This window comes from Cystoisospora suis (assembly GCF_002600585.1).
Source record: "Cystoisospora suis strain Wien I chromosome Unknown contig_701, whole genome shotgun sequence".
In the NCBI taxonomy this organism is placed as follows: domain Eukaryota; phylum Apicomplexa; class Conoidasida; order Eucoccidiorida; family Sarcocystidae; genus Cystoisospora; species Cystoisospora suis.
Window position 1 is genome coordinate 40888 of NW_027153502.1, and position 26024 is coordinate 66911.

The window sequence follows — 26024 nt, forward strand, 5'->3', positions numbered from 1 at the left end:
ACGAACTGGTTCCTCGGATATCGTGGAACCTTTTGGAGCGCGGAAGATTGTTCTGTTCTTTCGGCACAAGACGCCAGTGCAATCCAGCCCCGGCTGCTTTCTCCCGCGTATTTCTGCTTTCTGTCCTTGTCGGCATCTCTGCCAAGGAGGTGTCCAGCTGTGCCCTTGTTTCTCGCACCAGGACTTCTGTTTTTTGTTTGGGTGCTTGCCAGTCAGGTCAATCTGCTGTCTGACCGGTTTCCTTCCGATGTTGTGAGACTTTTTTCTCCCCCTGTGTACTGTACTGACGTTGTGGCGGAGCGGACTCGGGGCGAGTTCTGAAGTTCTTGAAGATGGAGCTTGCCAAAGAGGCCATGGTGCGCAGTCCGGAGGCGGCATGCACACAGCGCGTTGGCGGTTCTTGTTCCGTCCCCTCTACACCAACCGGTGACAGGCCTAGTCCGTCATCCGAGCATGGAGCTATAGACCCTGACCCGCATGACGAAGACCAAGTGCTCAATAACCCTAGTGGGCCTTGTTACCAGGACGAAGTGGCGTCGTCTGACACGAATAAACTTAAGACGATATCTCAGCAGGGAGTCTTTGACAGAGTTATGCCGTGTGGGAAAGAGGACTCGCAGTCAAAGCAGACTGCGGCGACAGAAGAGTATATATCATCGGTGGACTCCGGCGGCGAGTCAGAACCTCAAGGGAAAGAAGTAGATAACAACGAAACGGCAGCGGAAGTTGGGGGTGAGGGTGAGAGACGCGAACGAGGCATTGCAGGGCAAGAAGGTGGGAACGAGGCTGAGAACCATGCTTGGGACGAGGCCGATTCGGAAGCAGAAGAAGACGACCGTGTTTTTGTTCTAAAGCTGTCTCCCTCTCCTTCTCCTCGGAGTCCGGACCTGTCGGCTCTCTCTCCCACAGCGACACAAACACACCTTGTGACACCCGTAGGAGAGAGAGAAAGAGTTGAGGTGTTGTCTCCATTGTCTTCTTCCCATACTTCGTCTCTGGCTGTTCCCTCCTTCTCTCTCGTGCTCAGGGGAAACACATCTCAAGAAGGAACCAGCAGCCGGCAGGTTTCAACAAATTCAGCCAGATCGGAAGAGTGTCAGGCACAGCTCTCTCTCTCAGGAGAGGACTGCCGAGTACCCTCAGGAGCGATTTCTGCAGAGACCAAGTACGCATGTGATACTGAGCAACAGTTCTTCGGCGCTCCTCCCGGTGAGACTGCCGCCGTCCCCGAGCCCGTGTCTACAATCAGTAGAAAGGAGCATTCGGCGTCCCCCAGTCCAGTGGAAACGTTGATATCTCATGACCGGCTCCCTAATCTCGTCGAAACGGGTCGTTTTCGCTCCAGAGCAGTGATTGAAGAGACGCACCAGTCTAAGGAACTGGGTGCCGTCGACGAGCCATCCCCGGAGACGGGCCGAGGACGCAAGAGACATTGCGCATTTCAGCGGGGTGGTAGATCGCACGAGCAGCATGATATCCCTAGTATCTCATTTTCTCAAGCAGGCTTCGAAGGACATAAGGAAAGGGTCTTGACTTCACGGCCTGCAAAGGAGGAACGCACCGAGGTCCACGTCAAGGAAGACCCGCATGTGACTGCGACTCACGAGTACGACAATCGACATCGTGGGGACAGTGGGGGTCAGGCTGAGCAACAGAAACAGAAACTCTCATCAGTTTATCCTGAAAGAAACGACCATACATCTGACGCACATCAGGCCTCACGGGTCGTGTATAGGGGAATGCACAATCCAATGATCGGCCAGAATTGTTTTCAAGTGAAAGATTTGTCTGCTAAAGAGCCCGTTCTCCCGACCTCGTGTCCTTGGTCAAGGGAGGTTGAGGATGAAGGCTTGGACGGTGGAAGAAAGCAACAGCAGCAGCAGGCGCTGACTCGAGGACTGCTCCACGATAATGTGCAGTCGGGACAAGAAGGTCCCATGCCAGAGGGACATTCAGGCGTACCGCAGCAGTCGTCCTTGGAATCGTCCAGCGCGGGGGCTCTTCCAGCGAACCGTAGGGACGACCTTTGTTTCCGAAATTCTCGTCAGGAAGACACTTTGCAGAGGCAGCTGTGGGAGCAGCAGGGCAATTCCCCGCAAGAAACGACAAGGCATAATCAACGACCAGCAGCTATGTTCTTCGGAGATAGCAGGGCGGCTCCTCCCGAGGGACCCATGTTAGTGACGCCGCAGCCCGTTTTCCTGGGGCCTGGTTCTCCATCCGACGCAAGTCGTGTCAACGGAGGTGGAAGGCAGGTTATGCCGTCTCCGATGTTTTCACCGCAGGTCATTCCCCACCCAGCGGTGATGATGTCGGGAAGACGGGGATCTGGCAGCAGCCTTCTCACTGGGAAGCCAGATGAGTTGCTGCCATCCGGAGTTCGCTACGACGCTCACAAGAAGGCTTACAGAGCAATCGTGAGGACGTCCAGCGGCACGATAAAGAATCGGAGTTTTTCCTGCAACAAGTACGGAGCAAATCATGCTCGCTTTCTCGCATTAGAAGCAGTGAGACGGTCAAGCCATGTCACTCCGTCTTTCTCTCCTGGAACATGTCAGGCGGCCTGCACTAATCCGTATGGAAGTTCTGGCTCATCACCTGGCACCAGCGGGGATAGCCAAAGAGATGGAAACCAGTGTAGGCAGGAGGTACTACTGCAGACTGGATTCCCAACAGATGCTTATTATCTGTATGGATCTGGATATAGGCATCCGGGAAGCGAGCTTTCTCACTACTCTTTTGACAATAGCGGAACCGGCTGCTTACAGATCAGGTTTGACAGGGGTGAGTTCCGGATGACTCCTCCTCCTCTTCCTTTACCTCACTCTGGACCCCCAGCTAATCATGCTGGACATAAACACAGTGGACCCTGCATTCCCGCCTGCTACGCGTCTTCTTCCGATGTCCACCGCGTTTGGATAGGAAACCCCTGGCATCAGGCAGAACGGACTCCCCTCCCATGTGACCTCAGTGCGTGCAGGTCTACTGCGATGTCAGCAGAGGGGAGCTCAAAACTGTCACGCGCTTTCCCGAGCGAGCCACACGTTCCGCAGGCCCAATCTGCTGAAGGGGGGGGTAATGCTGGGACTACCGCTGTATGCTGGGCCGGCTGTGCGGAGGCCTTGTGTATGCCTCCATGGCAGTCACATCCAACTGAACCTGCTGCCCCTGGCTCTATATATGCGCCCCAGAATGCGGAAAGAGCGGAACCTGGTCATTCACCGGCACAGTCACATCTGGTCTGGGCTGTCTCTCGGGATAGGTACGAGGGAGAACACAGATCTTCCTTTGCCCGCCCGGGCCATGAAGATGCAGCCGAGCATTCTGAAAGCCCCGCGAAGGCTCAAGATGTAGGGACAGTCGGCGTGGGGGCCCGGGGTTATTCCGGCTTTCAGGGAGAAGCGGAAGAGGCTCGCCGTTCACACGTTCATGACAATCATCCTAATGCAGTCGATCGGAGTACCTCCGTGGCGAAGTCTTCTGGGGATGTGGAGGCGAAGGGACAGGCGTGTACTAGTAGCACCACAGACAGAGGCGACGGAGATCCTGACATCGGCGTCTACGTAGGAGCAGGAGCGGAAACCAAAGAAGGCAGTGAGTCTGAAGGTACAGAGAACCCCGTGGGTGTTGGGGATAGCGCGTCCGCAGTTCACGGAAGTCGCCTGGTTGACCGAGGAGACTTTCTCGAGAACAACCTCACAGTCGAGTCCGGTGCTCCAGCGGATGGCTTCTCCGGCTCGCGCCCAGAAGGAGAGTCATGTGTCTCTGTTGGCCGAGTTAGTAATGTGTCTAGCTTTGACGGCTCTCTGGTGCCGTGGTCATCCCGTGGCTGCACATCACTCCTGCTTAACGAAGATGAAAGCGGCATAGCCCCCGGCAGTTGCCTACAACGTCTTGTTACACTCAGGGGGAAAGTGCATGAGGAGGCAGTAGATAGGACAGCGGTTGTAGAACAGAATATTACTGACAACCACGGCGTACAACAGAACAATAATGCTCTTTCTGTCCGATACGGAATACCTCGGCGTCTTAGCCCATCCCAAGGCAGCGGCTCATGCGGTGCTTGGACTCATGTTGATCGAGGTGTTAATCATCAGCCGACAGTGTCTGTTTCTCACCATGACTTTGCTGTATCTAATATTCGACGTTCTGCCTCTTCTTCTCCGCGTTTCTTGTTTTCCTCTCAGATTCCGTCTTCCACTCAGAACACCCTGTGCTTCCATCTCCCCTTCACCCAGTCGCCTCTATGGCCCAAGCCTTGCTCCCGTCCTTCTCCTGACGCTCGCGGTCAGGTTGTTTGTCCTCCGAATCAGCTTGCTGGGGCAGGGACAGCCTCAGATGCTCGAGAGACAGTAGTAGTTTCGATGTCCGGGGAGTGCTCAAAAACGAACGTCACCAGCTCGGACACAGGGTCTGTTTCTGCCTGCCATCGGAAGATTTATTCGGAGCGACAAGAGAATAACGATGAAGAAGTTCATGGCTTGTCATTGGGGGGCCAGGAAGGAACCAATCTCGATTCGTGTCTTCAGGCTTGCAAGGAATCACAAAATTCGCAAAACCGTTCGCGTCAGATTCATATCCATGAGGCAGTTGCGCTGGGGCAAAGTGAGGGAGCGGACGTCTCCTCTTCCAGACGCAATGACTCTAAGGAGACCTACAAGTTTTCTTCTTGTCGTGGTGATTGTTCGCGCAACTCCGATAGCGCGCAGTGCGATGACGGCGGCTTGTTCCCGCCCTCTGCACGTGGAGGTCCATCTGTAGGGGGGAAGGGAGAAGCCTCTTTCTCCTCGGGAAGTTTGAGCGAAGAAGACGGACAGGTGGGGGCGTCTGGCTGCACCACTGTAGGTACAGCCTGCACTCTCTGCTCTCAAGCGTTTTCATCCTTGTCCTCCAGTGTTAGGGGTACCGGCAGTGAATCAAAAGCAGGTCAATTGTCGGTGGTCCTTACAGCTCCAACAGGCACTGGGGCAATCGCAGGGATTGAAGACGCTGCTGGAGAGGGTCCAGGGTCTCTTATCAAGCGAGGAACTACTACTGGGTGTGTTGACACCCTGGGTACGCTGACTATAGGGGTGCACGATTACCTTCGAAGACAACAGCTACTTGGTGAAACAGACTCGGCGCGCGAAGCATCCTTCCCTGAGACAACACCAACAGGTAAACCTTGGAGCGGCAGCACTCAGGGGCCGTGGACGTACGAAGCTCTTGTAGAAGGAGGAGGAGAAGACGAAAATTGTGTCACGATCGGCAGAGTATGCGGCCGTGTTATGGAAAGCCCACGCAGGGGCTCTGATAATGGAGATACAGTATTAGAATGCCAGATGCAGCATGACGATGACGACGGCTCCGGCGTCGCTGCGAGCTTTACACTGTGTGAGGCAGGCTCAGGACTACTGATGCAAGGACCAGTCGAAGATCAACCCGGAGATTGCTCGGCGCTGAATTTGGAGAGGGTTGAGCGGTCGGAACATCCTTCCGAGGGAGGGGAGGCATCACCTTCGAGTGGGGGCATCTACAGGGAACACACGGGGGTTGTTTCACTCCATTCCAGCTCGAGCGCCTACACAAGAGCATACTCGGTCCGAGCAAGTACGTACGGCGATCTTCAACCGAGCAGTCAACTTTGTGACAGTCCGACAGCCCCCACGGGGGAGCGTGGACTGGGGTCGCCTCTTCTTGAAGATGAAGTTGATGGATTTCTCAGTCAGCTTGCTTGGGGCGTGTCCCTGCTTGGTGCTAAGATGCTGCAGAGGGACGCCCATCACTCGGGTAAGAATAGCTCCCTTAGGGCTGTTCATGAACATTTAGAAGGGAATGTACACAAGGACAAAGGAGTTACGGAAGCACAGATGGGTGGAGTTAGAGGAGCGAAGGCTATGTGGCTTTCGGAGGTTACCGAGCGAGAGAGAGAAGTGAGAGTGGCAGAAGATGAGAGAGGAAACACGCGCGTCTCCATTTTTGGCAGTGACAGGGATAGGAAAGATCGCTCGGCTGTGTCAGAGTCTTTCTTGAGAGGAGAGAACAAAATGGACGATCGAGAGGTCCCAAGAGGAGACGAAGAACAGACTCAAGAAGAGCCTTTAGAAAAGTCATTGCTCTCGAGTTCCATCTCCTTGAATTGTGATGTTTTGCTGAATGAAAGAGGTGCCCACGATGACTGGCCGCTGCAGCGACAGCACTCTTCTCGGAGCTTGATCGCTTCTCAAGCTGGTCATACTGCGTTTTCTTCAGCCTCTCCAAGGGGCAGACGTAAACAGACACAGGACGGTCATGAAGACGCTGACGTCGCCAGTCGTACTTCTTGTCTCTCTCTGCTTTCTGGTTGCTGTTCCTCTGGGGTTGTCGCTGACTCAGCTTCTCAGGTTCGTCCCACCCAGGATAGCTCAGCAGAAGTGTCCGGTAGTCTTTGCTCCGGAGTGCACAATGACTCTCATTCAGGGGGTCCGTCAAAACCACTTAAACTTATAGAACATGGCGATGATGTCTATCAGGGTGAAGGGATAGAAAAAGATTGTTTCCATTTCTCGAGATTACATCGTGGGAGTGTTGGTTCCATTGCGACAATCACAAGTCTGTCAGATCGTTGTGAAGAATTGCTCGAAGGAGTCATTGAGAAGGAAGGGACAAATGAAACTGGTGAGGGCACTTTGCTGAAGAAGAAGTATCCTCAGTGCAGTACGCAGTTACAAGAAGAAGAAGAGGAAACGCCGGAAGACAATGGACCGGGTAGCTCCGTATTGACAGCTGAACAGAACGAACCAAAAGATGAGAGGCAAGAAGAACTGCTACGTAAGAGACAGATGGATCTTCATCAGGAGGGGAGAGTCAAGACAAAGAGGGCAGCGGCGGGACTAGGCGAGGTTAAGCTCGGGGATGTGGGACGGTCGCTGGAAGGAGAGAACAAAGATAAAAGACAACGGGAAGATAAAGGACCTGAACACTCTACATCTGTCGAAGAGGCCATTCCCAAGGCCAACAACCTAAAGCGTGTTTTACGAGTCGCGGAGAGTGAGAATCCATTGTGGCGCTCAGGTGAGAATGCCCGGGGGGAAACAGCACAATAGATACTACGTACTAGCTCATCTTCCTTTCATAGAGTCGCTTTCTGCAAGGAGAGAAAACTCTTACATCTATATACGTGGATGGCTTGGGGTATTAGAGTTCTCCGAATCCCGGCTGGATATTAGCTAGCTCGACTACGTACTTTGTTTGCTTTTTTTAGGGGAGAAGTTAACTCTCTCTTTCTGTTTGTATCGGGATGCCTCAAGAATTCTTGTTTTTTGTCTTCTCAGGAGACAAGGAAGGAATGCGCAGGTGGCAGCAGGCACTCTCTCCTCCTTCTGTCATGGAACCACCGCCTTGTCTTCTTTGCAAGGCTATCCGAGTTGTACTTGACACACTAGGTTGGAAGGCCCCCACAAGGCGCAGCTCATCTTTCTCTATCACAGCACACCGTATTTCTCGAGAACGTCAAGAAGCCTCCTCTCAATCAGAAGGTTGCAGCCGTCCAACAGAACCCAACGTAGGAGCGGCTTCAACGACCCTTACCTTAGACAAGAACACAAGCCGAGAAACTACGGGCCATTATAGCTCTGGTCTATTCACTGAGGATACTCAAGCGCGAGGCACTGGGGCAGAGACAGCAGCGTCTCTTGAAGAAGATCAACGGCATCTTGGCGTAAACAATACATCGTCATCGAGCGAAACTGACGGGATTGCCCCAGCATCTCATCCCTCGTTTTCCGAGCCCAAGAGGAAGTGGAAAGAAGCCATTTCCGCCGCTACAAAGAGTGGACCTGAGGTATTTTCAGTTACACAAGGTCCCAGCGCCCCTCAGTTGAGACCTCCTACATCCCTGGAGAGATCCGGTTCACTCGTGGATGTTTCCAGCAAAGCAGCGTTTCTGTTGCAGGGGTCGGAGATCAGAGGCGCAAGAGTCGGCGCATGCTCTCAGCAGACGGGTACCGCTCTCGTGACGCTTGTTGGCCAACTGATGAACATGCTTGAATCAAGTAAGAAACTAGAGGAGACGAGGGAGAAGTACCTTGTTTGTTTTTGAGTCTGCGTACTGCAGGCGACTGTGTAACTATAGTACCACACGAAATTAACCCTCTCAGGAAGGTTGTATAGCAACTTACATGTATATTTGTGTGCATTGCATGTATGGTGGGTCTGTAGGGATGTATCTATATAGCTATATATCTCTATATAGCTAAACTGACGATGACAAGTCGACTTGCGCTTGCTAAGAAGAAAGAGCCTGAATGAAAAGAAAACGTGATCGGAAGAAGGGGCTCTGTAGTCGTACATCCTCTATACATTTACTTCAAGTTCATAATGGAGAAGTCTATCTCTTAGGAATTGTCCGAGACTTTTCACTTGTCCAAATAGAACCAGTCTCGTTATCATCGATGGATCCGCCGATGTGCCACATGCTTCGTGTAAATGGTCGAACTTGTTATGTACTAGACTCTGAAGCAGTAGCTTCTGAAGTCATAGAACTTCAGGCGGCACGTTTCTTTGTTTGCATCAGGATTGAGATAGCTCGTTTGTCGTAGAAAGTCTCACTCTTTTCATTGCCTATCTGTTTAACACATCCGTTACAGGCTCCTCTCTCTATATTTTTAACTCTGTCTCAGGAGCAATTGACAGGCCATCGCTGCGCAGTGGTACAACTGAAGGTGGATAGACCTTCCCTATGCTCGTTGTGTGTAGAGGACTGGTGTATTCCTTCACCAAGCCAAGTGTTCATCTTGACTCTGATAGACTGCGTTACACGTGTCAGTTTGTTGTAACAGACTCGTCTTTTCCTTGCTGGCGCGACGCAATAATAGTCCTGTTCATTAGGGCCGAATAGACGAGGGGATAGTGATGAACTGGGTGACGCGTACTACGGCTTCGGAGAGTTTCTATCTCTTTTTCTTTCTCAACATAAAATGGTTGGGCTATGTTTTTGCCTTCAGATGGAGGTATACCACCCTGCATTTCCGGCCTGCAGTTCTCCTTGCAGGACTTTGCCTGGTTCACCCGAGGTGGAGAAATCTCATCATGTGACGTTCTAGATCTAGCAGACGTATTAGCACACTGTGGCTTGGGTGAGTTCACTGAGGATGAACAGAAGGAGATGAAGATGACGAAGAAGGAGGTCCGCACGACCCCCGAGGCACAACAAGAGATGGTTGCATGCATCATAGAGGACAAGAGTATGGAGAATGAGGCAAGCAAGAACAAGACAAGAGAGGAGAAGGAAATAGAAGAGAAGGAACGAGGACAATCAACGGAAGTAATACTAGACGGCCAACAGGACAGAAGGTCTCTCCTGGCAGATAGGCCAGTTTGGTGTGAGAGAGAGGAACTATGTCAAGGAAACCCTGGAGATGAAACTGGAAAAAGCACTGCTGCTCAAAAGGAAAATAAATCTTCATCTTTGAAGCTACCAGACACAGTGAACAGTATCGACGAGAAAAATGAAGGAGAGGCACGCCAGCTGGAAAGTACGAGTGACTGCAGGCAGGCGGTATTCCCTGTATCTTCTACTGAGGACTATCTTCATGCATGGTTAAGTGCTGCAGCACATCATGTCTTTCGTCAGATCAAGCGACGTTTAACTGGGAGTGAGATATCTCCTACGTTAGGAGTCTCATCATTACCCCAGCCACGGCACTTTAGACACGTTCCGAGGATTTCTCCTACTGAAGTTTCGACCAAGGTCTGTGTGGGGGAATATCAGGCGGGACAGGCAGACCTGCTGCCAAGGGAGGACAGAAGTCATTGTCTAAGAAAGATCACCCCTTGTTCTTCTTCTTTGTTTCCTAGATACATCACGAAGTACAGAACTTCTGCATTACGAAGCCAGTGGATCGCAAGACTGCACGTCATGCAGGCTCAGTGGAGATGGAAGAGGGGAGTTGCGCGCACTGGAAAAACATTCAAACGGAGCAAGGTGGGAAGGAAGAGAAATGACAGAGGATATTCAAAGGGAGGACGAGAGTTGGCCATCTCCCAAGGTTACCTGGTAACTGGGGAAGAAGGAAGTGATTCTAAGAGTGGAATAACAGATCAGAGCGACGCTGCGAAGGAAGCTGAACTAGCGGTATTGAAAAGCACGGAGAAAAGTAAGAAGCCGCTTAGGAATAGGCTCAAGTTCATATCTACAAGATTTGTGCCTCCATCTCCTCTCTTGTCCTCTTCGTTTCTCAAGCCGCTTTTGCCCCGGCCACCACTTCAGATCGAGTACCGCGCTTTGGCTTTACATGCTTCAGCCATTGCAAGCCGAGGACACCGGGGTGATGAAGATCTGGAGAACACGGGACGGAGAGACCAGCCTGTTGAGACTGGTGGCGAGAGAAGAGATCAGAGTGGACAGAGAAGTCGGAGAGATCAACAGGAACACGGGAGAGAGCAAGGGGAGGAGAAGAACGACCAGAAAAACGAAGGGAAAGACGGGGATGCCAAGGCAGCTGATCGATCAGGGGATCATAGAAGCGACGAGAGGGTAGAGGAACAGAAGGCAGAAAGTCAACAAGCTGTGAGTATGGAAGGACCACCGAGCAGAGGCAGAGCAGAGAGCGGGTTGACTTGCAGCCAAAGCGCTCAAGATCGTGGAGCTCGCTATTTGGCGAGACAGGAACGACAGCGACTACTGGAACGCGATCGAGAAGCAAAACAAAACCGCCTTGCGAATCAAGGAGACGGACAAGGAGTGGAAAAGAAAAAGAGCGCAGTACCACGTCCTCGTGAGAGAAAACGCGATCGGAGGCGAGACACGAAGAACCGCTCTCGTCCACAGGAGGTCTTGCCGCAGTATGGCGAGAAAACTGCCCCAGAGGAGACGAACGAGGGGGAAACGGCGAGAGGCGGGCGCATGGAGGAGGCTCAGAAAGGAGAGAATGAAGAGACTGTTAAGAAGAACAAGCCTCAGATAAAGATTGAGGAAGAAGAGCAGGAGACGAAAGAAGGGGTGAGCGGACAGAAGGTAGCAGATGCTGAGACGTGCGGACGTTCGAAAACTAAGGCCAGACGGGGTGGCATCAAACCAGGAAAGAAGGCGGAAACGGGTGGTGAGGAGGTCAAGGGTGAAAATCGAGTGAAGGGGCAGGTCTCTCAAGATAGAGACTCTATCACGGACTGTGGAACGGCTGGATATCAGGGCGCAGACAAGACGTCTGGATCGCCATGTGAAAATGGTGGCGTAGAGATCAAAGTCGCTCAAGAGCCTCACTCTCAGAAGGTCGCTTCGTCGGAAACAAGCAAGAGAAGACAGCCTCACAGGCAAGCCAAGAAACAGAGCGCAGTCGGACAGGAGGGAGCACAGAATATTTTGGAGAGAACAAAAAAAGAGGGGTTAACAAGGATGAATGAGACAGAGAAGATCAGCGCAGTGCCCCGACCTGGTGAAGGGGATGCAACCGAGGGAAAAGTGAAGCCGAGCGTAGATGAAAATGAGAAAGTTGCAAAGTTGGAGGAGAGTGGTATGGTCGAAGGACGCATGATAGAACAAGCAGGAGTAAGACACACAAGCGATCAAAATAGAGAGTTGAAAGACAACGAAACAAAACAGCAAGGAGACGGAGACAGTGAGGGAGGAAAGCGGGAGAGAAACGGGGAGATAGAAGGAGGACTGGGGGGGAAGAGTGGATCAAAGAAGAAGAGAGAAGAAGGCGTTCATCAACATTCTTCGCCTGCCCGGGTCCCGAGGTGTGCAAGTGTCAGAAGACGCGATGTTTCCAGCGCGCACACCGGTGGCAAGTCTCGACGACGGTGTACCTCGCAGCGCTCTGCTTACCCCTCCTCTGATAGTTCTACACTCGAACAAGTAGGAGGGATAATGGAGTCTAGAAAGAGAGAATCAGACATTCTCGGTGAAGCAAAGACAGACGACCGATTGAAAAGAAGGCCCGAGCAGCCACAGCAGGAAAGAGGTATGAAAGAGCAACAGGGGGCGTCTGTCAGCGTTGAAGGAGAGAAAGGGGAGAAGGCAGCATCCGAAGAGGCGGGAGCTTTGCACGACAAGAAAGAAGTGGCTGAAGGAGCACAAGGACTTCCCACCTCACCAGCTAATCTCCCGGGAACCAGAAGAGCCGAGGCTACGTCTGATGAAAGTTCTCATATGGACCGAGACACCAATAGCGAACAAGATAAGGCTGTCCCAGCTGATCAGGCTGGAGAGAAGGCTAGTGATGCTTTGGAGGCGGAAAGAAGAGGACACCCCTGTCAGGAGTCAGAGGGAGACTTCACAAAAGCAGTGTATATTGGTACTCCTCCTTCATCTGTGCCGCCTTGTGACTTGGTCGGTTCTTCGAACTGCACCGCGGGGGAGACTCCCCTGGTTGTTAGTCGTGGTCCTGGTTCCTTTTCTCTTTCCTTAGCGCATACGTTGTCTCCAAATCCGGTCGAAGGCACATCCCAGGACTCTCTGGTCAAAGATAAAGAGCAAGAATGGCAGCGACGCTCAGTCGAGAAAGTTGTTCCGGCGTGCGCTGAGGGGACGGTCAGTCACACGTCGTTACTCCAGGGTGTATATACCGTTCCTCAGGTCCGAGCAGAATGGAGAAGCAAGGCGTTATCAGGTCCCTCAGACAGCGCGGCTTCAGGGAACCGATGTTACGTCTCGAGTGCTCATCTGTGTGAGACTGTTACTAATGCAGTTGAACGTGCAAACGGTATTCAATCCCAGGAGACATTAGGAAGGCAGGCATCAGACCGTTCTGCATCTCCCTCAGTTGGTTTTCCTTCATCATCAAGCTCTATGGAAGTCCCGCCCTCCTCGTCTGGTTGTGAGTGGGTCTTTCCTCCTCCAGTCAATCTCCTTTCTCCTGCTCCACGATCGACCTCCCCGTCTCTTTCTCCGGGGTCTTTCCTTCTTGCCTCGTCGATACGTTCGCCTTGTCCATCCGCTCCCTCAGGGGCTGACAAGGCTGCGAGCGCTTCTTCATGTGTGTCTACTCCGGGATTCATTAGAGGCAACAGATACACATTATCCCGTACACCTCTCTCGTCTACGTACTTCTCCTCATCGGTGTCGTTCGCATCCCTCGCCACCATGCCGTCTCTCCCGACTTCATCTCAAGTGCAGGACCCCGGCGTTACAGATCGCTCAGTTGTCTCATGGTCCACTGGCGTTGTCGCAGATCGCAGATTGGCGTTCCCCCCGACTCCCGAGGAGGGGAGTTTGCCTCCCCCTGTTTCCTCAGACACCTGTCTGTCGACACGTCAGTTTCATGAGCCAGCAGCGCAGTGCAGCCGGGCTGTAAGAAGTGCTGAGAGACAAAAGGAAAGCAGTCTCTGTCAAGCAGAAAGTCAGGCACAAGCTAGAGAACTGTTTACGTCAGGTGTGAATGTGCGGGATGCTAACTGTGGCGAGCAAGCAAGTGACAGCGGAGCTCTCCCTGCCGGCACGACAGATCAAAGAAGGTCGTTAGAAACTAAAAGCATTGGAGATGGCTCTACATCGGCAGAGAGGAGTGGAAGACAAAAAGAAAATGATTCTGTTAGTTCTTTTTCCTCGTCATCATCTCTCGAAACCCGCGCACCTTTCGACTCTCCTGGTACGTTTTCCTCATGCCTTTCCTCCTCTTCAGTAGACTCTTTCCGGCCAGTACGCCTGTTGAGCGGAAACCCTGCCGTGTCGAAAGTCACTAGTTGCTACCCGTCCGTGGATCTACCGTTTCTAGTGGAGCGGCGAGGTATCCTTTCGGAACCGGATCGTGTGTCCCCTCCTCCTCAAGACGTCCGTTCTGCAAGGGCTTTAGAGGTCGAAGCGCAAACGCTGATAGAAACTTCTGCCAGTACCCCGGAAGGGAGTACGGAGGGCCGCAGCACAGCGCTTCAGCGCAGGTATGTGACACGCAGGGCATTTCTCTCTCTGGGGGAACACGTGTCTAGCTCGAATCCAATGTCTTTCATTCCTTTGTCTCCTCCGCCAGGGACGTCCTTTTCTCTGGAGCCAGAGGTCGATAGTGAAAAGAACGAGGACCCGCAGCCTCACGAAGAGAGAGCTAAGAGGTTGAAAAGGGGGGAGTTTGGAGCTTTCTGGAGAAAAGACACCTTCATGGATGTTTAGTGAAGAGGCCAGGTTCAGTCGCCTGCGATATCTATTCGTGAGCCTTATGGATTTAAACGACTAGGGGTGGGTCCATTTTTTTCTTGCCTGTCCTACTGTGGCCCTCATTTTTTGCGCACCAGTAACTGTCCGGCAGACTGTAGCGCTTGGGACATGGACTTCGCTGTGGCTTTGTCGTACGTTCGTGATCATCTCCGACGTCCGCATCCAGGTTTGATTGCGTTTTAAGGCCCTGGACTGAGACAGGTCTTTCTTTCCTTGTCATCTCGGACGGCAGGATGTAGTTTGTGGACTTCGGGAGGTGAACCAGCCATGCCTTTCTCTTTTTGAATGAATTTCGGCTCAGCGGGTCATTACAGTAGCTGGTTCCGTCTTAGCTTTCCGCACAAGCTCTGCATCGAGGCAAGGCAGTGACTCTGCACGAGAGTTGACGCAGTCCTTTTGCTGTCTTTGTAGCCGCTGCCAGGGTTCCTGGATCAGTTATGCACTGAGTTCCCTGCTTTTTGTTTTTCCGCACACCTCAAGTTACGGTTCACTGCCGCACTGTCCAGAGAGCTAACTCGGCCGAGGCACTAGCGACCGATCTGATACGCGCAAACAGCCGTAGCTTAGCATGAGTGACTATGACACCGCCCCATGCCGGTCATTGGAGTGAAGCACCGCGAGTATGTCAAAACAAGTACACGTGCACAGGCTTGGGATGCAGCCTCGTTGTTAGAAACAAAGCTTTCTTAGAAAAGCAGAGAAACAAAGTGGCTTTGTCCGGGCGAAGTAGGCGCACCACTACGGAGGGCTTGGCCCCTAACCGATAGTAGACGGCCTGTCGCGCGCTGGTACGCTCTGAGGGTCGGAGCCGTTCCTGCAGTTGTTGGCATAACTGGTACCACTCCAGACAGCGTACCTCTCGGCCGATTCCTTACACGCGGCTGGCAAATTTTTCTCTTCTCTTGGGAAAGCTTCCACATCGGTTGTCACACACCAATCGTTACCACATGGCTGTCCGCGTCACGGTCCCGGGACCCACGACGATCATTCTCTGCCCATCTGCGCCACGGTCACGGACGCGGTGTTCCGTTGTGGGGGTGACGTTTCTAGGGCTCTATGATGTTGGTGAAGCTTCTTCAGAGGGGAGTGTGCAGCCACACCAAGCGTTTCAACTACCAGAAAAGCTGACAGGGAACCATCATGTCGGCGCTCTTGGGAATCCTACACTCTGCCGTGTCGTTTGTAGCTTGGATGTGGCAAGGGAGGGGAGAAATCAATCCTGCTCCTCACAGGTTCTCCACTCTGCAGAACGGAATGACTCTGTCCCGGCGATACGCTCCTTTCTTGGGGTGCTAGAACTGAAAGAAGCGACTCTTGACAGGGCTGCTGTCGACCCTCGGTTTCTGTCCAACACACATATCGATGGTTGCGGGTCTGCCGGCGGCGCGCCTCTGTTTGCGTCAGCGGTATTCCAGCCACTCGAAAAGCGTGTTCGGCACCCTGCTGCCCCACGTGTGATGCCCCGCGTTCCTGAAGGGCCTCAGACCGGCCCGCAACTCGAGATGTCCTGGTGGCCAGAGTCCGCCGGCGGATTTCCTTTTTGGGCGGGCTACATTCGAGAGCCGATTTCCAGAATAGACTCGTCTCTCTTAGGCTAACCGTTTTCCGCCGCCTTCGCGAGCAGGGGCAGTTGCGGACAGAGACAACGCGAAGATGGCACTACAGCGGGAGCAGCTCGCGTGTTTGCTTGGAACACTGCTGCTAGTGCAGAACGCCTCGTGCAGTGAATCATCTCAGGCGGTGTGCGAATCCGGGATGCACTCCGCCTCAGTTTCGCTTCTTGTGCCGTCGGTGCCACTCAAGTGCTCTCAGGATGGGCCGGTGAAGGCCGCGGGAGCGAAGTTTTGCGGGTACCACGGGGGAGCGTGTGATGAAGCCTGCAACCCTGACCCTGCCAGCATCCTTAAAAGTATGAAGGCGAATGGCACCTGGTCTAAGGACGTGCTGACTATCGACTCGTTCCCGCCCCAGAAGGAGAAGATCTGCTTTGTCTGCAGTGATAGCCGAGCCGTGGCGTGCACGGTAGTTGTGGACATTGCCAAGGCAGCCCAGAGTTGCACCAATGGGAAAGCCAAGGAAGACGTACAAGCAAGGAATCTGGATCTGACTCTAGCGGAGACACAAACTGTTTACTTCAGCTGCCCAGATACTGACCAGCTGAGCCCCGAAAAAGCATCGAGCGCCTACGACGCAGATTGCGGGGCACGCGCTGACCCGCTACCGGATGGACTTGTGGGAGAGGGCAATAGTACAAGTAAGGCCTACTCTCTTACACTACAAAAAGCTCCGAAGATAGCAGTGACGGTCTGCTATAAGTGCGGAACTAAAAGCGTCGTGCAAACTGGTGCCCCCGAGAACTGCCATATCAAAGTCACGACCCAAACAACAGCCCAACCATCGCCCCCCTCCGACGGCGACTCGCCGCCGCCATCTGGCGCAGTGATTTCAGAAATGTCAATACTGTTGGGATGCGTCATTGCCGTCGCAACCTCGAGTTACCACGTGTGGTAATCAGATCTTTTCTTACGCAACAGTGCAGCTGGCATCACTCCGCACATTCTCTTTCCCGCTACGGATGTAGTTACTTTCCTTGCATGATATGATGGTCCAATTGGTTTTCCACGTTTCGAGTTTCCTGTATGGCAGAACGCCAGTGCGTGAGTCACAGGTGGCGCGGCGAGACCGCCGCTGAGTGCAGTAGGCGTCGACCTCTTCCGGGTGACGACTGAGGACTCTAGCCCGTCTGGGGGAAGTACCATGTTGACGCGTCAGCGGTCGGCCTGCCTTGGCTGAGATCATAAGCTTGCCTCCACGAAGCAAAATGGCGGTTGTGAGTCCCGACTCGAACAGGCCAGGCCTGTTGCTCTGCGGACTCTTTGCATCTCAACCCTGACAGCAAAGGAGCTGAGTGGTCAGCCCGCCCGCTGCATTGAGGCCGACCAGTCACGGGGAACAGAACCACTAATAGAACAGCTGCAGTCACTCTACAGCAGAAGGGCCGGTTCTAGCTCTCAGGCATGATTTATAACGACTTTCTCTTGCCAGGACGCTGTCAGTCTGCCAGCTCTCTACGGGAGCGGAGGAGACTTCCCTCCTCCAAGGAGGGCGAGTGTTAGTGGCGTCACTGCACTACCGGAGCCTCCTTTTTTATTCCCGCGTGCGGTGTGTAGCAGTCTACTGAGCGGAGTAGAGTGGGTGAAGGTCCGCCCTGTGACTGCCGGCTACGAGAAGGCATATCCTCGCATTTTACACGTCACTGGCCGGGCCGTCACCCTCCCAACAGGATTCACCACTGTGGAGCAAGCTCCCATGTTGTTTCGTGGTAGTTTGTCCCTGCTCGTGACGCATTGTAGCCTGATGATCCCCGAGTTGCCTCAGTCTGGCTTACTTAAGCTGTTTGTCCGAGGCCCGAAGAAGTAGCGTAGTGGGGACGGGCGCCTTCGCTCAGGACGCAAACGAGACCTTGAAGGATCACCACTGATAAACATCGTGAAGACAGACCGGGCAACACGAGAAGCCGCTAAGCACGTGTGGATCTGCAGAGAAAGTAGGACCGCCAGCGCGAAGTTGCGCGCAATGAGCCAAACGAAGTCCTACCGGGTGACCAGCTGTACCCTTCACTGTACAGAGTTAGCACTGTTACGCCCAGGCAAAGAAGGACCGGACCGGGTGTGGAGGGGCTCGTGCCCTGGCGGTGTGTGGAAGTGGATCACGGACGCGCACAGGCACGTTATATTCCTGGCTGGACAAACAGGGCGAAACACTGACCGCGGCAACTTCACCCGACGCCGCTGACCACGGGTATTCATGGGACAAAGATTGCACACACACTTCTTCGCTAATAACACGCAAAGCGAATCTCTGTAACGTCCCCAAGCATACAGGAATCCCGTCTGCGGAAGTAAGCGCCAAGAGGCCACCCTGACGTAGTGACGGTTTGTTTGCTATCGCTTCTTCGGTCGATATCGATGACAGTGGAGGCAGTGCAGCACTGACCGAATAAGTTGCTTGGTCCCCGGTTTGCTCGCGAGTCGGCTTCGGGTGTTCCACCCGACCCCTCTGGCTGGATTCGTCACTCGGCTGAAGGGCTGAAGATAACGAACCAGAATGGGCACCCGCTCCGTCCGGCAGGTCAGCTACGTCATAGTCTGAAAGTGACTCAGGCGGAAAGATGTCGCTACTCCGGTGTGGTGTCCCCAAAGCAGACCCACCTGGGCGCACGGCCCCGCAGGCAAAACAAACAAAGCAATCGTACCACTCGTCGTCGGCTACTCTTCCTCTCTGGCTTGATGCCAAGTTCTTTGTCGGAGTCACCTTAGCGAGGAAACAACAAAGAGCACCAGACAGAAAGGAGACTGCGGCCTTGGTGTACCGCGTCCAGGCACCTAGACGCGCTCACTGTTCGAGTTCGCCCGGGTTGTGCTATCGATGTTCACTCGGTCTCGGGTGCTGAACGGGGACCGACCGCCCCAGCGGTCACCGCTGAGACACAATGAGTGCAGGCGCTCCTTGCCATTAGTCGTGACAGGTGATCAGCATGTTACAGCTGGGAGCACCAGCCTCCAGATACCATGACGACCACGTGCGAGGACCTGAAGGCACACCTGAGTGATGGCTCACCGGGGGTTTTCCCCCGCTACGACAGGCAAGAGACTCAGCCGGCAAACGCTTCGGTGGCGAGCAGGAGAGGAAAAAAAACGCCGGACTGACTCACGCTTTCTGTATTTCGCGCGAACGGCGTCTCACCCGGTGGGTGATTCTCAAATGCTTCTCCTTCCTGTGTCGAGAACCCCGTACTCCCCCTCTTTTTTATTATCGTGGCACACAACGTGTATCAAAGAGAATTCAGGACCCGTGCTGGTTATGGCGGTGGCGGCCCCCGACGGCCCCTCTTTCCCTGGCTCTGCCGCACGCGCATCGTGTGTAGGGGGGCGTAGACATCGGGGCCTCGAACTGCCCCCAGGAGACCTCCGAGCCCTCTGTTGCTGGAAGGCTGGTGAGTCCCTCCTCCGCTTGGGCGAACAATGTTTTAGCTCAACGTTGGGGTCCAGCCTGCGTGCTGGACACGCGGCCTTACTCATGAGGCACCCCGTTCCCTGTTGATGTCAGGGTACTGCTGTACTGAGTTAGGGGGACTGGTGGCTATGCTGAAGCAGCTACCGAGACACGTGTGGTAACAAAAGACGAAGGATCGACGAAGTGCACCGGACAACATTCAGGAACGTATATCGCATTAAGCAGACCCAGATGCATAAAAGTTCGCGACGTGAAGGGGCCGGCGGTTCGGCACACTTACCCTGCAACTCCAACGTTGGACGGACACGTATCGTAGGCTCAACGCCAAGTTCTGCTTCTTTCGTTGTAGGATGGAATCCTCCCCACTGAGACTGAGTGTATCAGATGCTCGGTAACAGCCGTCAGCAGGCTTCCTGGTAAGGCTACTTGCTTGGTGTGGCCGGGATGGCCTCGGCGTGCGCTTCGACGGGGTTTGCAAGAAAAGGAGACTGGATGGGCTATCGGCCGGTGATACAACTAACCGTTCTTCTCCGTCTCGACGATTTTGTTCATAGCTGAGATGTATTTTAGATCTGGCATACTTACTGTGGGGTCTCTCTACCGGGGGGCCGTAGGGAGAGGTTCGCCGGTTCGCCTTGGGGAGAAAAAGACAACGAGCCGTTCCCAGCACACTCTGTGGCATAGAGAGTTTTCCGCAGAGTTGCAGGTAGACGCTTACGCGCAGCCGGACCGATGAAAGCTTTGGTTACTAGCAATCTATCCCAGAATCGCCCTTTTTTGCCGCCTTAAATGGTTTTCTGTAGTAGTTGTATTGTTATCACGGGTGTGTCTCGAGGTCTTGCATGCTGCTCCACTTGGAGACAGCGGTGTGTGCCAGCCACCGAGCCGCACCTGTTTAACAATGGTCTTCGTTCCATTTTTCAGTGTCCGCGGAAAATGCTTGTGGCACTCCTTGCGGAAGAAGACTGGTACTTGCCGTGTTTTGTGGCCTACTCGGAACCACTTACCATTTCATAAAAAGAGGAAACGACAGGCCCTCAGCTGTCTCGTCCACCAGACAGGAAACAGAAACTTCTGCCTTGGCCGTTTTTCGACTAATCGACCTCTGTCTGTTGTAATTTCCGATTTTCCTCGAAGGCAGCTTGGGCGCTCACGGTGTATCTCGAGCCTGCGCTCTCTTAGAGAGAGAGACTGTTGATGCACACACCCGTGAATGCCGCGGAGATAGGGTGCGTGTGTTACTGGCCTCAGTTTCCGCGTGCAATACGCCCACCGGAACTCCTGCAGTCCAGACAAAGCAGGACCAACTCAGCCGCTCTCAACTTGGGGCTCCCGCAGCCGTACGAAACTCAAGCAAAGCAACGTCAGTGGGTGCCGATATCTAGACGATTGCAAGACACAGACACGACCGAATGTGAAGGCGAGGTGCCCCGTTCTGTAGGCAGAGAAACTTCTACTGTCACACCAGGAACATTCTCGTGTCAAATGCGGTTTGGGGCGACCAAGATGTCGCGTGAACCGGCCTCCTTCACCAGCGGGGTAAGCGCGGCAGCTGTTGAAACTTCCTCGTCGTGGACACCGGCGATGGCTGGGAGAAAATATCGAGCGCCCTTTCTCTTCTCCTTTTTTGTTTCTGTAGTGAGTCTGCTCCTTTGTTCTTTTGCTGATGGAGTTTCGACTCATCGTTCTACGGCGTCTGACTGCGTCTCTCACTTGCATCAAAGTGGGCAGCTCCCCTCCCAGACATTATCGTTCTCCTCTGTTCATTCTCCGGCGTTCGTTGCCTCTACCGTTCCCCGTCATGCTGCATCCTCTTCATCTTTTCGGGCAGTAAGCACACTCATGCCAAGTGCACAAGCACCATGGACAGAGTCCACACAGAGTGCGACCGCGGATGCCGTGATCGGCAGCCGTAGAAATGGGCCATCTCCGAGTGTTTCCCCTCTTTTTTCAACTTCTTCGGCGAAAGCCGATGAACAGTTCGATGTAACTATCATCGGCCTGGGTGTTGGCGGACATGCCGCCGCCTTGCACGCTGCCGCCCTAGGTCTGAAGACGGCCGTTGTCAGTGGTGGAGATCCTGGTGGCACGTGTGTCAACAGAGGCTGCGTCCCGAGCAAGGCTCTTCTTGCGACAGCTAAGAGGGTGAAGATGCTTCGAAACAAGCACCACATGGCTGCTATGGGGTTGGAGATCGGTGGAGACGGCATCCGAGTTGATCCCCGCGGTGTCTCCAAGCACGCTACTGGTGTCGTTGACAAGGTGAGAACCAATCTCGCCTCCACTGAGTACGTGACCCCTCGCGTCGTGCCTGGATATCAGGCAGCTGAGCAAAATTGCTGAACTCAGTGCGCGTGCTTCTCAGAGTCACTTTAACTGCATACTGCTCGCCCGAGGGAGAAAGTCATGATAACTGGACCTGCAAAAGAAAGCGGGCCGGAGTACTTCGCTTTCCGCCTGTATCTTGAGGCAGTATCGTGTGATACTGACAGCGGAGAAAAGGGGAGGTGCAGTCTCGTCAGGCAAGCTATGTGTGGCCAACCTGCGGATCAGAAGGTTCCCGTCTGACTTCTCAACTCGACCTCTAGACTTAGAGTTGCCTGGGCAGCTCATGCGTACTCCCACCTGGCCACCGAGTATAATCTCGGTTCCCCTGTTGAGGGAGACCGTTTCAGGCCAAGGATATTTTGTATGCTGGAGAGCCTCTACCTCGGAAACGCGTGGGAAACCTTCTCAGTTGTGCTCCCTTTTCTTCTCCAATTCACGCATCGCAGCTCGCAGAGTTCAGTGCTTCTCAGGCTCGAAAAAAGCTTCTCTGTTTCTCTGCTTACATGTGCTTCTCGCTGTTTAGGTCCGAAGCGGGTTACTGGGCTCTCTTGCATCGCATGGAATTGCCTTGTATGACGCACGTGGCAAGATAGAAAAGGTGGATGGACAGCCGCGGGTTGTCCTTGAGCGCACTCCGACCTCTCCTTCTTCTTTGCCAACGTCCATCTCAACCAAGAATATCATTCTGGCGCCCGGATCTCTGCCTTTCGTCCCTCCCGGTAGCAACTCGGGGGGTTGCGAGTTCTCTCTTGGATGTCTCCACGCACACATCCATTAAAGTGAACTGTCTCCCCGCCACTCTGCCGTTTTCCTTCCTTGCAAAGAAATGGAGTGTCTCTTGATACAGACATATTACCAGGTTTCTTCACTTTCCGTGGTGACCACTCTGATCTATAGCCTGCCTGCAAAGGCTTCGTATGTCTGGCTTGTCCTGCACTCTACAGCGGATCACACGCGACATGTAGCTCTCTCGTGTGACTCCGGTGAGACGCAGCGTCTTGAGCATGGCGTAGATCTTTGGGCAAGATACGGTTTCACTTGAGACAGTTTTTACAGTTTCAGGTCGCTTCACCCCTGAAATCCTATTCATCAGTACTGACTAGAGGGTTTCGTCGTATGTGTTAAGGATTCGGTACACTAGTTTGCTTCAGCCTAACAAGAAGACGCCGATGCTGTCTACCTCTTTCCCACATGTTGGTTTTTCCTTTGCTTGAAGGACTTCATGTGTGAGCATGTTTTTTACGTATTGCTGGGGATGTTTGAGCCACCGAGCTGAACACAGTAGGGGAATGAAGTCACGGTTCTCATTGCCTGCAATGTGGCGCACATACTTGTGAGAGTGCGAGAGAAAATGCTTAAACCTTGTTTCTCATGCGTTTCGAGTCTGGGAGGCAGAAGTCGTTCCGATGCCATATGTGCTTCCCGCGGTTCGAAAAACGCATCACGCTTATGTTTTTCGCCGACTTCTGTATGAATACAGGCGTGACATTCGACAAGGAGCAGAAGCAAGTGATGACCAGCGACACGTGTGTGACTCTCCCGTGGTTACCCTCGGAAGTCTGTATTGTAGGGAGTGGATATATCGGGTTAGAGTTCATGGACGTCTTCACTTCTCTCGGATCTGAGGTCACCATGGTGGAAGCAGGCCCCCGTCTATTACCTGGTGTAGACAAGGAGATAGCGAAACTTGCAGAGAGACTCTTACTACAACAGTTCAAAGAAAGGCCTGTCAAGCTGCATACCAATACTCTTGCAAGCCAAGTCAAACCAGTGTCTCCGCACGGACCCGTCGAGGTGGAACTCACTGACGCGAAAACAAAGCAGAAGAAGGGCACACTTTACCCCGATGCTTGTCTAATTGCCACTGGCAGGAAACCCAATACGCAGGTATGCACAGCTTGCACGTGTCGCCTTCCATGAAGGCGGGAAAAGACAGTCTATAGACTGGGCGCCGTCTCCGCACGATTGCTCGTTCACAGAAAGAGGTAGAACGTGCTTGTCCGTTGCAGTTTCAGACTTTCACAACCTGTTTCGTCCTCCGTCAACAGGGAAACCAAGCGGCAAGTCCTGGGCTCTCCCGGTTCGTCGAATGTGTACTCCACGTTCACACACTCGGAACTAGAAAGATGTGATTTTGTAGCTGAACGGAGTCATGTTCTTCCAAGCATAGGCAACCAGAGTGGTCTCCTCAGTAACGTAAGAGGAAGCACTCTCTTCACGTCGGACGCCACTACTGCATTTTGACGTGGGCAACCTGCGACTGTGACTACCGAGATCGAGGGTTCTTCTCGTAGTGCGTGCAGGTCATGTAGCCCCTTTCATGATGGCGCGAGGGTTAATTTCAAGACAAGAGACACGAGGTGTATGAACTGAAGACAGGTTCTCTTGTTGATGTCAGACTGTGTCTCTCCGGTTCTCCGTGGGAATAACTGCTCGCTCTTCGTGCCATCACTTGCTGACGAGGTAGAACCTCCTGACACGTCGAGGCCTTTTCCCTTGTCCACTGCTGGAATGCTCTAAGTGCAGTTACACCCCGGTTGGTCTCCGGTCCGTTGACCTGGTGCTAGATGATGAACCGACGTACGTGACCTGAAACCGACACTGAAAAGAGTTTTCAGTCCAAGGAGTATCATGTTCTTTCGAGTTCGCCCTGTGTGCAGAATCTGGGGCTCGAGTCCCTCGGTATCACACTGAAGCGCGGAGGCTTCGTCCCGGTTGACGCTTGCATGAGAGTTCTGAAGCACGTCCCAGAAGGAAGTGAACAGCCAGAGGTCATTAGTGGGCTGTACTGTGTGGGTGACGCCAACGGCGAAATGATGCTAGCCCATGCAGCATCCGCACAGGCTCTCGCAGCTGTCGAGACCATTGCTGGCAGGCCCCGGACTGTGAACCTCAAGCACATTCCAGCGGCCTGCTTTACCTCTCCCGAGATAGCCTTCGTTGGTAAGGTAGAATAGGACTGCCGGCGCGAAAGCACGTTCTGACTTGCCTCCCTACGTGTTGGCCCCCGTATACAAGCATCAACTGAGCACGCAAAGACATTCGCGTTCAAACACTCTTGCCCACGAGATTCCTTATCCCTGTTTGCGATATAGTGAGTGCCCGCTATGAAAAGAGCACCTCAGGCTGTCCAGGCTTAGTTCTGCAACGATCCCTTCGCCTCTCGTGTTCAATGAAACCTTGTAATACCTCTGGTCCGCGCACTTTTTTTTCCTCGATTGTTTACAGGAGATTCCGAGGAATCTGCATCGGAATTAGGGGCGAAAGAGGGCTTCGAAGTCGGGAAAAGTGTGAGTCACTTCCGGGCGAATACCAAGGCGATAGCGGAAGGAGAAGGGGATGGTCTTTTGAAGGTGCTCTACAGGAAGGACAACGGCAAGATACTCGGCTGCCATATGATTGGAATGCATGCAAGTGACCTCATTCAGGAATGCACGACCGCGATTGCTCATGGCCTGACTGTCCGGGACCTCGCCTTCACTGTTCACACTCATCCGACTCTGAGTGAAGTTGTTGATGCTGCATGGAAAAAGGCTGCCGGCATGAATGCACATTGAAACTGCAGTCCCAGCGACCTCCGTTCACACTCCCCGGCAACGAGTGAGTCTTGCCACTGTTACGGATCAACCGGGTAAAAAAGTCGCAAGGTATGGACGAGCCCCGCGAGGGGCCGTGACCAGGAGAAACAGCCGGAGATGTGAGAAGTTGGAGTGCGTTTGCGACTCGCGTGTCTGTATCTCTGGCCGGACAGGCCGTTCTCAGTCTACGTGCGCCTTGGCGGAGACAAAAGTACCTGAAAATCCGAGACACAGTTTCCCTGGAGGTATGGAGCGCCGCACTCACAGCGTATAAGAAACGCCGCAGACGGCAGCGGTGGTGTTAGCTGTCATGGAAATTCCTCTTGTCCGCTAGAAACTCCGTCCGCATTCCGATATTGCCAAGAAAGTGCCGGGTCGTTGGCATGCTTTTTGGTCTTGCTCATTTGTGATTGTTCTCGTGCTTGATCGGGATTTGTGGCGAGGCCCGCACAGTTTCTACTTTCTCTTAGCGGTGTTGTTAGAAAACGCAGTCAACTGACTCGGCTTTGCTTCTGACACACACTGGCGCGAAGAGCCTATTTTCTTTTGTGCCATGGGGTGCCTCTATCTACGGAATCGATAGACCCGATGACGGTTGTCGGCTCAAAAGTATTTTGAAGATTGCTGGCTCGTGACATGATTCCTGTTCGTTGCGCGTTGTTGCTGATTTCTTGTTCAGTTCTGCATAGCTTCTTCTGTGTCTTCATATTCTGGTTCGTGGGTGGGACATTCCTGGAAGTGGTGGAATGCGAGAGTCCTCGCAGAGTTACCGGTGTCTGTACCACGCAGCGGGAGGGCGTGTCTTGTTTCTGGAAGGCCCAGGAGCAGCCATGTACGTGACTGAGTGACTTTCGATGATGTGCTTGCAGCCGGGGCTTCGGCTTTCCTTTCTCTACAGACTCTCTCTGCACGTCTGCTGACCGCTTCCGCCGAACGTTTATAGGTTCATGCCTGTCACGCTGCTACACCTGTGGGCAGCCCTTGGCTGGTGGCGC

General features: G+C 53.4%; 4 protein-coding genes across 4 annotated transcripts; all 4 read left to right on the plus strand.

Moving 5' to 3' along the window:
• Positions 1-332: 332 nt before the first annotated feature.
• On the plus strand, positions 333-14062 carry CSUI_001746 (uncharacterized protein; the record flags this gene model as incomplete). Its single annotated transcript, XM_068061951.1, has 3 exons — positions 333-7032; positions 7293-8012; positions 8964-14062. 3 exons carry the CDS (start codon positions 333-335, stop codon positions 14060-14062), a joined length of 12519 nt encoding a protein of 4172 aa, XP_067926072.1.
• Positions 14063-15621: 1559 nt separating this feature from the next.
• Positions 15622-16274, plus strand: CSUI_001747 (sag-related sequence srs27b; the record flags this gene model as incomplete). Its single annotated transcript, XM_068061952.1, has 1 exon — positions 15622-16274. A coding segment is annotated over exon 1 (513 nt), but the record flags the coding sequence as incomplete, so codon positions are not given.
• Positions 16275-16336: 62 nt separating this feature from the next.
• CSUI_001748 (uncharacterized protein) lies at positions 16337-16806 on the plus strand (the record flags this gene model as incomplete). The annotated part of the gene is made up of 1 exon (XM_068061953.1): positions 16337-16806. A coding segment is annotated over one exon (282 nt), but the record flags the coding sequence as incomplete, so codon positions are not given.
• A 3116-nt stretch (positions 16807-19922) lies between these two features.
• Positions 19923-25922, plus strand: CSUI_001749 (dihydrolipoamide dehydrogenase). The gene is made up of 5 exons (XM_068061954.1): positions 19923-21385; positions 21975-22170; positions 22932-23338; positions 24112-24394; positions 24680-25922. Exons 1-5 carry the CDS (start codon positions 20321-20323, stop codon positions 25006-25008), a joined length of 2280 nt encoding a protein of 759 aa, XP_067926075.1. The 5' UTR covers positions 19923-20320; the 3' UTR covers positions 25009-25922.
• The last annotated feature ends 102 nt before the right edge of the window (positions 25923-26024 follow it).